The sequence below is a fragment of the Protopterus annectens genome, chromosome 9.part0 (assembly GCF_019279795.1).
Source record: "Protopterus annectens isolate FY-2018-M chromosome 9.part0, PAN1.0, whole genome shotgun sequence".
Taxonomy (NCBI): domain Eukaryota; kingdom Metazoa; phylum Chordata; order Ceratodontiformes; family Protopteridae; genus Protopterus; species Protopterus annectens.
In genome coordinates, this window is record NC_056743.1 from 1,156,322,588 (window position 1) to 1,156,340,975 (window position 18,388).

General features: G+C 35.3%; 1 protein-coding gene across 2 annotated transcripts in view; it reads left to right on the forward strand.

Annotated features, from left to right (window-relative positions):
• LOC122811888 (delta-like protein 1) overlaps positions 1–18,388 on the forward strand; it is a 540,266-nt gene that overhangs the window by 440,735 nt on the left and 81,143 nt on the right. For both annotated transcript variants that reach the window (XM_044084029.1, XM_044084030.1), the window contains one exon: positions 10,691–10,728. In XM_044084029.1, the coding sequence (XP_043939964.1) occupies positions 10,691–10,728 (38 nt within the window). The remainder of the gene's footprint in view (positions 1–10,690; positions 10,729–18,388) is intronic.

The window sequence follows — 18,388 nt, forward strand, 5'->3', positions numbered from 1 at the left end:
TCCTTTGGTTTTTACGCGTTCATTTTGTAGTCTAAAGATGTGGAAGGCATTGTAGCCTTGCACTGCTGGGGTACTCTCTGAGGCCTTGAACCAGGTTTCTTTGACTGCACAGACATTTACATCTTCTAATGACAGAAGTGCTTCCAGGGAATGCAGTTTTTGGTTTAAGCTCCTAGCATTTAGCAGCATGACCCTTATTTTGTCTTGACTGGTTAATTTCCCATCAATAATATTGTTTTTGAGAGCTTGTGTAAAAAAGGCACTATGGGCGAGGCAAGAACCTTTGCCAGCAGCTGAAAGCCTAGAGGTGCCGGGTGCAAACCATCTCCGGCAAAGCAGTGAGGTTTGTCGACAGTGGCTTCACAGGCTGACAGGAACTGGATCCCCTTTGAGTGACACCAAAAACTAAGCCAATTTTTGAAATCAATCATTTTTTGTTTATACTGTGGCATCATTCTAGGTGAGGGTAGTATGCTGCTCAAGGCTAGGGACATACCTGCCTAGGATACATACTCATAGAGCTCAACCATGTCTTTCTTCATATATTCCAATGAGGTATGCCTCAGGTCATTCACATCAACATGAACTATGACAGAATCATAATGGTACTTATTGTTGAGAGACCTGAGTGTATGTATGACCTGATGAATCCTGGCACTGGACAGGCAGCTGACTTTGATTTTCTCTTTGTCCAACTTGGTGAATGGGACATTCATGTGTTTCACTATGGTCCCTCCAATGACGATAAGGTTTGTTTTTTGAGTGTTATGCCTTACGGGCTTGGTGGGAGAGACATTGATGTTGCTATGTATCATGGGTGCTGTGGGGACTGTGTTAATTGTAGCAGTCTTGTATTTTGGAGGTGTCGGGTGTTTCAGTAAGTTTTTTGAGAGTACCTCCGCATATGTGGATTTTCATGGGTGATGCTTATTATGTTTATGTGTAGTGGTACTATGTGCATATGTAGTCGTGGGTGAGTTGACAACCTTCTCTGTATTACTATTTTGAGTGAGAGAGAGCAAGGATTCAAGATTCTTGGTGTAGATACATCTCTCGCACTCTGTACTAGTGTGTTATTAGTAGAGTTGTCTGTATACATAAGGCAATTGCTACACTGCTTCGAGAGATCCAAGTCAACAAGGTTGGTAGTAGAAACAAGGGTAGCCCAACTGTCCATGGCTTTTCTGAATGAATCATGGAGGAGCTCAGTGGATGGATATTTCTGCCTAGATTATAGGGAAAAATTGAGTGTGACTGTCTGGCTTTGGCACACAACTGAGCAGCAGTGCTCATTGCTGTGCAATGCACAAACAAGCAGAAACTTGCTCAAATGCAGGGCTTAAATACCAGAAGCTAAAAAATTGAAAAAAAAAACTTTAAAAATAGTCAAAAGGACCAATGAGGATGCTTATTCCAAGTCCTAGACTGGCCTTCCTTCACCAGACAGGTCCCAATCAGCACAATCCTCTCACTAAAGTGCAGATAGGCCACTTCCAGTCCAAGATGGCCTGGAAAACATGCTCAGAACAAACAAAACACCACAGTCTCAAAAGCAGCAAGCCTGTATCTGAACTATGCTACAGCTACTAGCTACTCTAGTGTCAGCAGGAAACAGTAGAGAACGTTTAACACAGCAGAAAAATAGCAGTGAGACACTAAAAATGTTTAAAACAGCAGAAAATCAGCAAAGAGGGTCTAAATAATGTTTTAAACCATTAACAGATCAGTTATTTAAACACTGCTTGATGGGGAAACTAGAATAAGCAGAGCAGATAGCTTTAGAACAGTGAAAAATACCAGTAAATATTTAACAAACAGTGAAAATAGCAAAAAAAATTGTAAACAGTGAAACCAAGCAATAAAATTTGATTTAACAGGCACACTAAAGCAGACAACTACAGTACAACCGTGTAGTTTAGTACACAGTAAACAAAGGCAGTATAAAAGTAGGTGGCAAGTAATAAAAAAGTGCAGTAAATAGTATAAATAAGCAAAAAAAAAAAAAAAAAAAAAAACAGGCAACTTATGTTTTTAGGAAGCTCAGAAACCTCTAGTCATCTGGTATCTCAGCCCAGAGTTGTGGCTGGTAGCCCACCTCAGTTTAGCTTTCAGCTTGGTACAAACAAGCAGAAACTTGCTCAAATGCAGGACCTAAATACCAGAAGCTAAAAACTTGAAAAAAATGTAAAAAATTTCAAAAGGACCAATGAGGATGTTTATTCTAAGCCCTAGACTGGCCTCTCTTTATCAGACAGGTCCCAGTCAGCACAGTCCTCTCACTAAAGTGTAAATAGGCCACTTCCAATCCAGGATGGACTGGAAAACATGCTCAGAACAAACAAACCACTACAAGCAGTCCCAGAAGCAGCACGCCTGTATCTGGACTATGCTACAGCTACCAGCTACCCTAGTTTCAGTGGGAAACACTTGAAAATGTTTGCCAGAAAGTGCATGTTGATAGATAGAAAACCTACTGTTCCACTGATGTTTTAGATGAATTAGAAAAACATTTAAGAATTATCCCCAATTTTTTGCCTATGTCTCCAGTATTTTTGGGGGTTATTTAGAACTCTTGAGCAAAGACGTTGAGGGTATGTGATCACTAGTATAAAACTGCCAAGATATGTACCAGAAAACTGATATTGTGTCCTGAGGATTTCTTCATTCCTTGAGATGCACCAACCTTGTACCTGGTGTACACAAGGAGTGAAGGACTGGGTATTACAGCCTTTCACAGTGGGGGTTTACTTCTATTTCAGTTGTCAATGGTCTTCCGATTTGTGTCGTATCTCTCTTTTTAATTGGAATTATGCATGGCAATTACAAAAGAGACAATAGCTTGTCATGAAGCCAGATACTGCTGTGGTTTCTGTTCATAATGTATGGACATAACTACAGTTACTATTTTTAGACAGCATATATTTGATCTTTGGGGTGTTAACAAATGTTCCATTATTCTTGGCCCATAAGGAAAAATTAGTCAGACTCGATTTTTATGGTTATTGAGCTACTGCTGAGTAAGTCTTGCATCTAAATTTTCATTATATTGTATAAAACAAAAATGATTTCAGCTGGAAGAACTAGCATGCGATTGAATAAAACAGTACCAAGTATCAAAAATACTTCTTTATATAACTTGCACTGACATCTTGTCCATATTTAATCTGTACCTGTTTTTCATCTCACCAAGCTGCTATTTGTTGTACTCTCTCTGTGTCACAATTGAGGGCTATTAACTTATTCAACACTGTGGTATTGCAAAACAGAAATAAATTACCATAGTTCGATGACAAAAACACCAACAAATATATAAATAAAAAAATATTCAGAAAATGTACCACAGAAAAAAAACATTGTTCTACTAACCTATACTGAAACAGACTGCAAATGAAACTTGATGTAAGGTAATATGATATGATTACATCCCTCTAGTTCATAAAAATCAAAGAGCGCCACTAAAAAAAAAAAAAGTCCAAACTGGTAAACAATATCTTGAATGGAACAGGAATATGAGAAAAGGATTTGATGATTTTGTTATATTGGTTTCTGGGGGGTTATAAATGAAAAATGTCATACAGTGAGGGATTGGAACTTGACTCATGACTCATGAATATTCCACTCATCATGAAACTTGTTCCTAAAACCTACAATACCAGATATTTAATTTGTCATACTCTGTCTCCATAAATTCCATATTTATTTTAACAACAGATGCAGATAAAAGGGCAAGGTGAAGCACACACTTACACTACAATAATAAATATTTAGTACATCAGCACTGTTCCAGCATCATCACAAATTCTGTTACCACTGTAATTGTCTTTATTTTTCTTTAGTTTGTTATCCAGGTAATTGGGTGGTCCAAAGACCCTTTTCATCGAGGACCCAGTCCCACATTGAGTAAAGCACAAGTACAAACAGTAATTCACAAAACAGCAATATATGCTAGAAAGAATTAATATAATAGTTCCTTAGTAAGTCTGCTATCATCAGCATAAATATTACATTTCCTGCTGCATCATATTCTACAAGTTATTTCAATATTTTCAGTTTCAGCAGCAGGACTCCCCTTATTTAGACTCACTGAAGCATTGCTCACCATATTCAAAGACAGACATGATCAAAACTAAAGCAAACCTATCTACTCTGTAAACACCATGTTAATGAGTACATATAAATCCTGCAAACTGACTGCTCTGTTTGGTAAAAGTTTTTATGTGTCACTAATTTGATAAAAGAAGACCAGAAAAAAAAAATTCATGTTCATTAAGGCTTATTATACAACGACTCCCGATTAATATTCAAAAATGTGCATGCTGATTGGTCAGCATGCACGTTGTAAATCAGAGTTATAGTAATGGAAAAAGGTCCGGTTGCCTGGACTTTTTCCATTACTATAACTCTTTTTTTTTAACAGCAAAGGAGAACGTAAGATCTCCATTGCTTCACACTGTCTCGCTATGGTAAACGAGTTTAACATAGTGAGACAGCTTTAAAAAAAGCAACAGAGATTCTCCGTTTCTTTTTTTAAAGCTGTCTCGCTATGTTAAACTCCTTTAACATAGTGAGACAGTTTGTAAAAAGCAATGGAGATCTTGCTTTCTCCGTTGCTTTTTTCAAAACTGTCTCACTATGTTAAATGGGTTTAACATAGCGAGACAGTTTGCAAAAAGCAACAGAGATCTTGCTTTCTCCGTTGCTTTTGCCCACAGCTCTGATGTACTGCGTAGGCATACGCATGCGCAGTACATCAGAACTGCCGCAGAATACCAGATAACTGCGGAAGGGCAGCAAAAAGACATTATACAATGCCATTATTTAAGAAAAATAATTATTTTTTTTCTTAAATAATGTCATTGTATAATAGCAATAACCCACTTCTGGGTGTGGGTAATGCTGATTTACCCACGGTTGGCTTTGTTTGGCCACTCAGGCTTCGCCCTCGTGACCAAACCACACCAACTGTGGGTAAATCCAGCATTACCCACACCCAGGCATGGGTTTTTGCTATAATGACCTTAAGATACACAAGGGAACATAAAAATGTTTAGAGCGCAAATCATTATGGCATCAGTAATATTTCATGTATGTAAATATCCATCTTTTTTGTTTGTTCAGCAAAACATATAGTGTAGTACCAATGGGTGAACATTATTCAATAATATTTATGTTTGCATACTTTAATACTATGAAACAAATTTCTGTTTGTTGTGTTAAGGCTATTGTAGACTGTAGTATGATACAGCACTTGCAATACACTGTAGGATAATGGCTATACTAATGCTAAAGATCAAGGGCTGAATTCAGAAAGGGTGCTATGAGTTGTATGCCTGGTGTATACCTCTTGGTAACCATTTCAGATTCAGAGACAGCCCTACCACTATGCTGCAACATGAGAACATGCACTGAGGTGGGCTGTCTCTGCAGCCTACTGCAAATGCTAATGAGATAAGGTTTATTAGCCACCAATGTCAATAAGCATGGCCATGGCCAAAATCTCATGTTCACCCATTGCATTAGAAACAAGTGCCAAGGGTTAAGTAGACAGGTGTGGAGTGAATCTAGTGTCTGCCTGTGCCAAAACGATGCGTAGGCTGCCAGTGTTAACTACTGCAGGAAAGTGCTGTTTTGCATTAATTGTACTTAAGAGCAATTTAGACAGCTGCAAATTACCTGATAATGGGGTCTTTCCTCATTGTGGCTAACACATCTCTGAATCTCAAAATACTGTATCACATGATCAGCCTGTTTTGGCCACAGTTCTTATTACCAGTGGTGAAATTATTTCTGAGTCCTCAGGATTATCTTCTTTCTTTGAGATGGAACTTTGATTAGTGCTGTAGACTGGAATAATCATCACCAAAGATGTATGGATCCAGCATTTCTGAAATCCATACTATGCACAGTACCTCCACATGCTGCCTAGTACTGGCTCAGACTGCCTGTCCTTAACAATATCATTGGAGTGATTCATGTTTCTGAACTGAGCTAATGTCTGGATCAAGGACAAAATACAGTAATACAGAAATGTTTTACATCTACCTGAGATCACTTTATTAAACATTTCATTAATATACTCAAATTTATAACCTCTTTCTAAAAATATATTTAATAAATAACTTGTAACTGCTGGTGAGTCTAGAAAACCTAATTACCTCACTCTTCACCCAGTGTTTTAATGTGGCCAGGATATACAGTGGTAGCATATAAAAAATTGTTCCTGTAAGTAGTGTTCCTATAAATATTTGATTAAAATATTTACCTAATCTACCTAATCTGTCCAAAGGATTATATGACACTTAATCATATACTCATACAAGTGAACTGCACTAGACTGACAAAAAGTAGTCGATTAAAAAAATGGATATAACACAAAAAAGAAAGCAAAACATTTTTGCAGGGGAGGAAGACCCTCTGCCGCCCCCCACCCCCCCCCCCAACGCCACCTTCTGATAGTTATACATACAGACTCTGAGATGTTTGATCGGCTGATTTTCCGTCAGCTGTGCTGACTTTTTTCTGTGTGATGATCACACAATTTGACAACATCGATGACACCCATCAAAAGTTAAATCAACATCTAAGAAGTATACATTTGTTCCACCTTTCTTACACATAAAATGTAGAATTTCACCAGTGCTAAACTTTATATACCATTTTACTCGGCCTATCCATCAGAAAAAGCATATCATCAATAAAATGTACATATAACTTAAGTTATAAAATTCAGTATTATATAGCCATGCCCTTTTTCATTTATTTAACACTAAATTATCAAAGATGGGGGTTACAGTTTCTCCCATCACCATACCTTTAATTTGTTTTTAAATTGTATAAACCACCTAAATGTGTATGTATGTATATATATATATATATTATATATATATATATATATATATATATATATATATGGGTACGTATCACTTCACCTAAACCTCATTTCACTGAAACCTAATCACCTAAAGCTATATATATATATATATATATATATATATATATATATATATGTGTATATATATATATATATATATATATATATATATATATTGCTTAAGACTAGTTCTAGCACAGCAAGCATATTAATCTACTGAGTGCTAAAATAGTGTTTAGAGAAAAAATCCTGTGTATTTCGATATTCATTTCCTGAGGTATCTCAGAGTATAAGGTAATTTCAGCAGTAACCATAACTACATTTTTCTATGTATCAGCCATAACTACTTTACTCAGCTTACTCAAAAAAGCCATGAATCTTTGATATAAGAGGAGATATTCTGTGTAATGGTGTTTAACTTAGAATATATATATGTGTGTGTATATATATATATATATATATATATATATATAGAGAGAGAGAGAGAGAGATAGAACGACCAGTAGGCAAAATTGGTAAAAATGAAGGGTCACTAGGATTTCTGTGAAATTTAAAAGTGGCTAATTTTGGATATTCCACTTTTAAAAAATCATATGTCATATGTCTGAAAATCAATATCATTATTATATATATTTTCAAAAATAACAAAATAAACATATCGACAGATTAAATCTACCTCTTTGTGTTACTTTCACATACGTATTAATATACTATAATATGGAGATAATTTTTTCAGTCTATGTGTGTTTGTGCCCATTTCCATACCACAACTCTTATCTTTCATAAATCTAACTTCTTTCATTAACCTAAAACCAAATAAAATATCCATTTCTTCTTTATTCATTTTATAAAATTTTCATTTAGGTAGGTTGCACAACTGGAAGTTACCTGTGAAGCATGTGATGCTTTTTACGTTGGTAAAATGGAAAGAAATCTGAAACGTAGAATATATAAACATCTAAATGATGTAAAGAAAAGATGTAGTACAAATGTCCTGTATCGACATACATTAGAATGTACCAAGGCCAAATTTCTTTTCTTTGTTATAGAGATGGTTCCAAGGGAAATAAGAGGGGGCCCTTGGGAGACCAAACTAGAGTTCAGAGAAATGTTTTGGCAGGTTACATTGGAAGCTAATAGATCCCCTGGATTAAATTATCACATTTTTATTTTACCCCTTCTAAAGCTTAGATCAGCGAAGCTTTAATATGCAGTTTTAAATTTTGTGACTAAATAAATATTATTATTATTATTTATTTTTTACATACAATTAATATGAAGTAACAGTTTAGGTGTACATATTTTTATAGTATCACTAGGTTACTATTTTACATAGTTTTTAACACATAATTTTTATACGTATTTTGTCTGTTTTTATATTTACATAAATATATTTTTACAAGTGTTTTTATGTAAGATAAAAGTGTGAACATAGGATATTCACAATAGGTTATATACATTCTTTGCAGAAAGGTTAGATCTTGTTGAGAGTTGTTTTTTATGATTGTATGATTTTAAGGATTTTAATCAGTTCATTAATTACTTTTACTGAATGTATATAAGGGGAAGTGTTTTTTGTTTAAACATTTTGTCTGATGAAGTCTGAGGGATACTTGGATGAAAATGCCATTGCTATTACTACAGCGTTAAATCATTGTAAATAAAAGACTGTATATTCAGTGTGTGCTCTTCTCAGTCCAGTATTTGGTTTACTAGTTTGCACAATTGTTTTATCTCTTCCTCACATAATTTCTTGAAATGTACTCAGTACAGGAAGCAAAGGTAGATTAAACTAACTATTTATATATATATATATATATATATATATATATATATATATATGACATAAGGCAGAAAATTTATATTACTAGACATAAAATACAAATAATAAATTAAGACAAGTCAAAATTCACTTTACTGAAAATACTTAGTAGCTTATGAGTGAGTGATTCATTTCCCAGTTTTGCTTCTTCTGGAGAGTCTTGCTGGTCAACATTATTGCAATTTCCATATTGATAAAAAGGAGAGCTAAAGGAGGAGAGTTTGAAATAGAAGACATATGTAATTATGTTTGAGAAGAATGAAGAAGTACATACTGCAACACACATACACTTCCGTTATTCAGTATATTTGAATTTGAGTAGCAGGATGTTGTAAATCCTTCAGAGAATACATTTTCTGTGATACAGCAATCAGTCTAAACTGAGATTGAGACATATCTATTGAAATTTTGAATAGAATAACATCATGGCTTGATATTGGAATTACATATGCCAAAATTGTGAAGGGCAATAATTGTATAAGGCATTGCTTACAAGTATGTTTTTGTAGGTTGTTGATGCCCCCTGCACCTACATTGTGGGGGCGTTATCCTAGTTTCACCTTCCTCTACGTATACTACCTCTGGTATCACTGGATCTATAAATAAGAGCAAAACATATCTTAAAATCCTGCTTTCATAATTATTACTAGTCACAGTTTCATCTTTGCAATAACATGCGTCCCTTAGCAATACAACCACTATAACTAAACACTCAAAGAGAAACCCAGTCCTAACCTCACAGCTTGCATCAGGCTTTTTTCTATGTATGGCAGCATACTTCTTATCCAAACCTCTGGTTCATATGTTTACACTCTTTCACAATAGCCTTATTTGCTGAACAATTTAAGTACTCAGTAATCATCATTATCCCCACAACTACCTCCTGCAAAGACTTTAGACTTATTCCAGTTCTATATCCCACAACAAAAATCATCAAAAAGTCTATACTTAGCTATTTGAGACTCTAAAAGGGTATGGCCTGTTATCTTATTGCCAGCATGTTTTTAAAATTGAGCATAGCATAACTACCATCTATAACATCTCTAAAAGAGATTTACTCAACCTTGGAGGAAAACATGATCGGAGAAACAATTTTTATTCACATAACAAGGGATTTTGAACCTTTTTGATCTTTGTCTTTCAGACCCTCACCTCCCCACCCAATTATTTTTAGCTTTGTTCAGAATATGTGAGTGAAGAAGATGAGAGGTATGGCAGGATTGTCAAAAAGAGGTATGGAAAACAGTGAGAATATGTATTATGGATTATGTTATCAAACTGAAAGTTCAGCCCTCTTTGACATTAGGCTAGGGTTGCAGCAGTTAGACAGAAGGTTAAAATACAAACTTGATCTCCAGCATCTGCTGTCATCCCTTACTCTTGTTTTCTGCTTACAACAAAATGAGTTTTCATTTTATGTACATACCCTCTGTTTTCTGAAAAATGGGCAAACGCATGAAAAAATGTGCCATATTTTACACCGGCTGTTTCCCACACATTCATTTTGTTCACGTGTTTGCATGACAGACTGGTTCATATGTAAATACACCTTTCAAAAGTCATGATTTAAGTACAGTGTTGTCAGCTTCGGCCTTAGATTTACTCTTTTTCTACAAATTACTATCGATGTTCTGATCAGAGTTTGAGCTGTTAATGGTTGTTTTGTTATGAAGTCCTTGAACAAAAAGAATACAAAGTACATTGCTTTTAGTATCTGAAACTTTTATATTATAAATTGTACTGTTTGCGTGCTTGTTAATGTGGTATTCTCTGTTTAATGAACACACGTTTATTAATGCATACAGGCTGAGATATAATAACCATATCAATGGAGAAGCAAAGAAATGTAGGCTGCTGGTTAACCATGTTCCAAAGCAGATCCTGCAGACAGAAAAATAGTCAACACTTGATGGCTTAAGCAGCTGGTATTTCCTAAATTATATGATTTAACATAAATATATATTATCACTTACTAATTATTTTTTTTTCCTTTTCAGATGACTATCCTGTTAAAGAAAAGGCAAAAGATAATATTGTAAGTTCAATTTATTTAAACTTATAAGGTGATGAGAGTGGTGAGAAGAGAAAAAATATGATAGAAAAGGAAATGAAGTATTGAAAATTACTGTTGTAGATCAACGTGATTGGCAGCTTTGGCAGGATTATTACATAGGTACACTGGAAGAACACTGTAAACAGAATATAAGGTACCAGTAGGGGTCAGAATAAAGGAAAACAATACATTTAGATTTGTCTGGGAGACAGAACTGACACATCCCCGGGTATGTGTAATGCTACTAGCAAGAAGGTATGCCACTAAATATTGGAAATTTGCATTTTTGGATGATAGTGTTTTTTCTTGCACTTTTATATGCCTTTTAGACTTAGATGTATATCTCCTGCTATCAGTCCGAGTACTGGATGTAAAAACTTGTCACTGAAAATTGGATTCATATGTTCTGTGAATGTACACAACTAAGTCAGTTTAAACAGGACCTTCTCAAGCATTATGTGATGGAGCTTGGCTGGATCATATGACTCTCTCAGCAAAATGATTCCTTACTGGGATGGGTAATTTACTTTTATTTAATAATTTAGAATGAATATCAATAGTTTCTTTATAAAAACCACAACATGCCAGGAACTCCACTTCTTAGAATATATAACAAAAGTGTAGTTTATTCAGCGACTGCAGAAGCTGATAAGCAGCATCAGTGAAGAAAATCCGCAGATTAGTAGACCAACGAACTGGAACAGCAGTTGGTAGTATGATAAAATCACAATTGCATATAGCTGAAGCAGCCCAAAAATCAATATAACCTCACAGTGTAACCTCGTAGCGCCTCGGCCAAAAAGCCTTTACAGAGTAATGAATTAAACTAAACATAACATTTATATACAATATCAATAAGAACAACATTTTACATTCTAAACTCTATAACGAATGTTAAAAACAATAATACATGAATATTACATAAAACTCTTCCAGTTACATTCCCTATTTAAACCCATGGGTTGTAAGGTATTATATTTTAAAATAAAAATAGATTCTTTCTTTCTCAGATGATATTTTACCCTACTTTCACTTACATAATTAGAGTTAATTTGTTCTAACACTGTAACTTTAAATTTTAAAGGAGCCCCTCCATGTCCAACAATACTATGTTCTCCCAAAGGACTAACTATTTTATTATTTTTTATATCTCTTATGTGTTCTTTAACTTATTCAGCTAAACTTCTTTTCGTTTCTCCCACATAGAATTTATTGCATTCACATCTGATAGCATAGATCACACCTACACTTTTACATGTAAAGCTGCCTTTCATTTGAAATTTTTTACCATTTATTTCTTCAAAAGTTTTAGTTATATATTGACATATTTAACATTTACCACATGGTTTAGTGCCTATATCCAAACTTAAATTTCTTATTGCATCATTTAGTCTTTTATACACACTATGTACCAAAAAGTTTTTAAGATTCCTACCTATTTTGTAGTAAATTTTAAGTTCATAGGTTCATAGGTTTATACTAGGCTATCTGCCCTAGGGCATTTACAAGCCTAGCCAGAGTGTGTTTGGCTTTCGCCACCCATTTTAAATTAATTTTGCTATGCCCTTTTTCGAGGTTAGTATATTGTGCCTCTGTCTAACAGTTACACAGAAGTAATACCCGGGGTAAACCTAAGATCTCCCATCCACTCATCAAGATTCCTCTTGAATAGAGTCAATGAGGGACTCTGCGTAACCTGGACTGGGATTTTATTCCAGAGTGAAGGGAGCCTCTGGGTTATGAATCTGTCCCTCCAGCATGTCCTATTTATTTCAGTGCTGAGGTTCAAGTCTCTCGAGCACGTAGCTCGATGGGATTTGGATTTTATGAGGGGCAGCATGTCCATTAATTCCAGGTTGGACATGGCTTTATACATCAGGCACAGATCGCCTCTGAGCAGGCGGTATGTCACTGAGTAGAGCTGGAGTTTCTTTAACCGGGAAGCATATGGCATCTGTTTGAGCCCTTTGATCTACTTGGTGAGGTACTTTTGGGGTCTTTCCAGTTGCTGCAGGTGTCTGGTAAGGTACATCCCAAAAGGGGCATTGTACTCAATTATGGGCCTGATGAGGGATGAGTAAAGAGGCACGATGACCTCCCCTGATCTAGATGTGAATCCCTTCATGATTAGGTGGGCTATATAAAATGTTTTTCTAACCACTTTGGCCATGTGGTTGTCAAATGAGAGATTGCTATCAACTTGGGTCTCCAGGTCCCTAATTATTTCTTCTGTACTTAATGGATTACCACCTATGTGGTAATTTGTGGGCACTTTGTTTTTGCCAAAGGGGATGACTATACACTTTTTGGCATTTAGCTTGAGGCCATGGCTCTGGCACCAGTTGTCTGTTTCTATGAGGCCCTTTTGGAGGATGCTTGTGTTGGCTGGAGAGTCGATTATGGTACCCAGTTTGCAGTCATCTGCAAACTTGGTCAGCCACAGTCCTTCCGTGTTGGCCCGTACCTCCGAGAAATATATACCGAATAAGAGAGGTCCCAGGACTGAGCCTTGTGGGATGCCACTTGTAACTGGTTTGGAGTCTGACATGGCTCCAGCAATTCTAACCATGTGGGTTCTGTCCTTGAGCCAGTTTGCAACCCATTTAGTGACATAGGGGTTTATATTTAAGCTGGTGAGCTTATCTATAATGCCCGAGTGGGGTATTGTATCGAAGGCTTTTGCGAGGTCCAGGTAGGCTGTGTGGACCACCTTCCCCTCATCAATGGCCTTGGTGACTGTTTCAAAGAAATCGACCAGGTTTAAGAGGCAGGATCTGCCCTTAACAAAGCCGAACTGGGTAGGATCCAGTATCTGTAGGTCCCCAATATCTTTATTTATGTGGTCCATGATGATCCTTTCCATAGCTTTGCAGACCAAGCTAGTCAGGCTTATGGAGCGATAGTTTCCAGGATCCGTTGAGGCACCACCTTTGTGGAGAGGGACCACTGTTGCTGTACGCCACTCTTTAGGTACATATCCTGTAGTAAGGCTGAGATTGAACAGTAGTTTTATGTTTGGGTTTAGCTCTTCTTGGAGTTCATGTAGGACGCAGTCCGGGACACCGTCTGGTCCCATTGATGCTGTGTTTTTTGCTTTGGAGAGGGCGGCTCTTACCTGAGCATCTGAGATGTCAGGGGGGGCAGCACTCTGCTGGGATAGATATTTGCCCTTTTGGTGGGGAGGGGGGGATAAGTTTGCGCTGACCCTGTCAGCTAGGATGTTGGCAATGTCTGTGGGTTCAGTGTATTTTTTGTCATTTTGGACTAATTCTGAGCATATCTGGGAATTCCCACCCAGGTTTCTAACATAACTAAAGAAAGCCTTGTGATTATCCTTAGTGTCCTGTGCAATTTTTCTCTCGAAGCTGGCCTTAGATGAATTTATGAGTGCCCGTAGTTTGTTGCTAATACTGATCAGAGATGCCTTCCCTTTTTGGGATTTTGCTCTATCATGTAGTAGCTTCCTCCTTCTATTGTATAGTTTGTTTATGGCTGGGGTCCAACAGACAGGACGTCTGCCTTTGGAGGATTGGGTCTTGGTTTTATTTGGGATTGCATGATCCATGCATTCCTGTAGGTGTTCATAGAATGCGTTTATAAAGGATTCTGCAGTCTGGGCCATATTTTCCACAGGCCCAGGGGCTTTGAAGAATTCCACCTCAGTTTTGAGGAGTGTGAAATTTGCTTTAGAGAAGTTTTTCACTGTGGTTTTCTGGGCAGGGGGTGGGGTCGGGGTCGGGATGTGAATATCCAGTGAGATTAGTTTATGGTCTTATCTTACCAGTGAGGATACACTTCTGGTCTGGAGCATAGAGTCCCCATGTTGGTGATGATCAGGTCCAGTATGTTTTCCCCTCTTGTGGGAGTGGTAACAAGTTGTTCCATAGCATTTGAGTTTATAAATTCTAGGAACCTTTGGGCTAGGGTGTTGGAGCTAGAGTAATGCTCCCAGTCTATGTTTGGGTAGTTGAGGTTGCCCAATATAATGGTGTTTGGAGAGACCTTCATATTTTCCAGTGTTCTCAGGAAGGCCGAGTGGGGTTCCTGGGTTTGGGAGGGTGGTCTGTAGCAGGCTATAAACTGGAAGGCAGTTTTACCCACTGTTAGTTGCACATGGATAGTCTCTGATGCTTCGTGCTGTGCCACCAACCTGGAGGTGTGGGTATCTTTGACGAATATTGATTCATTCTACGTAGGCAAATCTAACCGTTGCCTACGAGATAGAATAAGAGAACACTGCTATAACATTAAGAAGAAAAACATAAACAACGCCCTAGCTAAACACATATCACAAGTAGGAGATTCCCATAAATTTACATTTAGGGTATTAGAAGTGATAGTACCAAATACAAGAGGAGGAAATATAAGGTGCTACACAGAATGCAGAGAAAGTGGTTGGATCATCTTACTTAGAGCTGACAAAGGGCATGGCTTAAATGAAAGAGCATCAATTAAACCTCATCTTAGACAACGGAGACACATCAAATAATATAATAACATATACATGTACACATATATATATACCCCATCTTTCACAGACATTTACACCCTTTCACCAATATACCAAATCATACACACATCTTTATGATTTTTCACATACCCACTTAATTTACAATACATTCTATTCATTTTCTGGCACATATATATTCAATATATTATGTACATACATACAATATTGATATTAATATTTATTTATTAAACACCATTACATTCTTTTCATATCATATAAACATATACATATATAACATTATTTCATATTACATACATATACATATTTTATACACATTTTTCACACACATTTTTTATATATATATTTTTTAATAGTCTTATACATATATCATACATTTATCTATACATATACATATACTTTCAATTGGGAATTATTCCTACCAAAGTTTTATTCTTCTGCACACATTTCATACATACCCTTTTTACACTTTCAGCATATTCAATATTTTATATATACTAAATAATTCTCACTAGATACATGTACATTCATACATTTTATATATACATACATTCATATATTCAAGGCATTCCCTATGGAAGGTATTTTCTCCACCATATATATTTTTCACCTACATCTTGTATACATACCTCAACATATTTATCATCATTTTTTACACTTATTATATTTATTATATTTATCATATTTATTTATTATTCACATAGTAATAGTTTAGGATAGCATCAATTATTCTGACACATTAACATAATACATTTTTATATGTCATATAATAGTCTTTCATATATTTTATATACATTTTCATACAATAATGTTTTTATATAATGTTTTTAAAGAAGGATTTTATACAATGTACCATCTATTATAATGTTTTGTGCTATTCTATGTTTACATATATTCTTGGAAGAATTTATGTGATGTAATGTTTGTTTTTCTCAATTATGACACATCTAATTATCTTTAATTATTTTATTGAATGAATTAATGTAGACTATATAAAGTGCTGAATTACTTGGAGGGTTGTAGGATCTGAAGAAGCTAATTTAGCGAAAGCGCTTATCCCTGTACTCCCACATGCTGTGAATAAACGGTTTTGTTTCAATTTCAACTTGACTTAGCTGCTTGAATATAAGAAGAAATTTTAGACTTTTGTTCTCCCCTCGTTTTTGCACAAGTACCTGTTGTTTTACCGAAAGTTTTTTACATTATTGGTACTGGTGCGTTAATTCGTTGGATTGCCAAGTTTTTAAATTTTTAAACTTGTTTGAAAAATGCATATTAAGGAATATTTTTTTCAAGCTAGAAATATTGAAAGTGTTGCACTAAATGAAGTTAGTGATTCAGAATTTAATGAAAGTTTTTATTCCTGTAACTCTGATATGGATACAAATGCTTATATTAAATTAGATACTTCAAATATCAGGGTTAATAGTAATTTCATGCCACCTGCTAAGAATGACAATATTTGCGTTTTAATACAGCTGTAAATGTGACCTTAGAAAAAGAGTTAAATTAATTCATTCAGAAAGCCTTAATGTATAATATGACCAAGCAAGAATGGAATAGTCTAAAACAACTAAGTGAGCAACAAGACTTAGTGTTTAAGCCCTCTGATAAAGGGGGCAAGTTAGTAGTCATGAGGAATCATGACTACTATAAAATGTGTATGCAACATTTTAATAATACTGAAGCATATTGTCAAGTGCAAGAAACAAGATATATGCAGGATATGCATGAATATGAATGTTTGATGCAAAAAGGGTTATGTTTAAATTATTTTGCTAAAAGGGATGTTTATGATAAGTTTAGCAGCAAAGATAGTGTAATTGCTAGATTTTATTGTGTTCCTAAGATACACAAAAGCTGTGTCCATCCACCAGGATGACCGATTGTGAAAGACTCAGTTTATTTTACACATCAAATAGGCTGTTTTTTACATAGATGTTTGGCTAAATATATGGTAAACTTACTGGCATATATCAAAGATTCAATGGATTTGTTGAAGAAACTATCACAAATAACTCGGTCATCATATATGTATTTTTTGGTGATAGATGTTACAAGTTTATATACCAGTATACAACATCACTTTGGTATGGAGGCTCTTAGCTATTTTATGGGAGATACTCCTCAAACTGAATATATAACATAATTAATTCACTTTTGCTTGGTCAACAGTATTTTTGAATTTGATGGCAAGCTGTATCAACAACTACAAGGTACAGCGATGGGGCGGCTTTTGCCCCAATGTATACTAACCTCTTTATGGGTCTGGTTGAATATAGCTACATTTATAGAAGTTCATTTTATAATCAGTTTGTTATAAATTACTTTAGATATATAGGTGATTTGATATGTATTTGTAAAGGTGGAAGAAATGAAGTAATACATTTTATTGATTATTTGAATAACAGTAGATTTCTGATCAAATATGATGGTTTGCAACAAGGAAATAGAGTTAATTACATAGATCTGATGCTGGAAGGGACAAGTGAGGGTAATATTATAACTCGAATATTTAGAAAATTCGACAAGCCCAGTCATATATTTTATGCTAATAGCTGTCATCCTGTACCTACAATACAATCTCTCCCATATGGTGAAATTCTAAGAATTAAGAGGCTATTCACAGATGTAGAAGAGGCTAAAAGAGAAACCATTCAAGTTAGTGACATGTTCATTAAAAGAGGCTATTCTGAACAATTGGTTCTAGAGAGCTAAATAAAGTGTTTGGACAGAAAATAATGAGACATAATAATAGACATAGAAATGAATTAAGGATTAATAACAAAAAAGAATGGGATTTAGAACAAATTATAGTCTTTGTGTCGAAACACGCTATCTTCTCAAATGAACTGCAAAAAATGTTTGTTGGCTTCTGGAATATAATAAAGAGAGACACACCGTCACTTAAGAATTTACAACTTAAATCTTCCTACAAAATAGGTAGGAATCTTAAAGATTTTTTGGTACATAGTGTGTATAAAACGCCAAATGATGCAATAAGAAATTTAAGTTTGGATATAGGCACTAAACCATGTGGTAAATGTTCAATATGTCAATATATAACTAAAACTTTTGAAGAAATAAATGGTAAAAAATTTCAAATGAAAGGCAGCTTTACATGTAAAAGTGTAGGTGTGATCTATGCTATCAGATGTGAATGCAATAAATTCT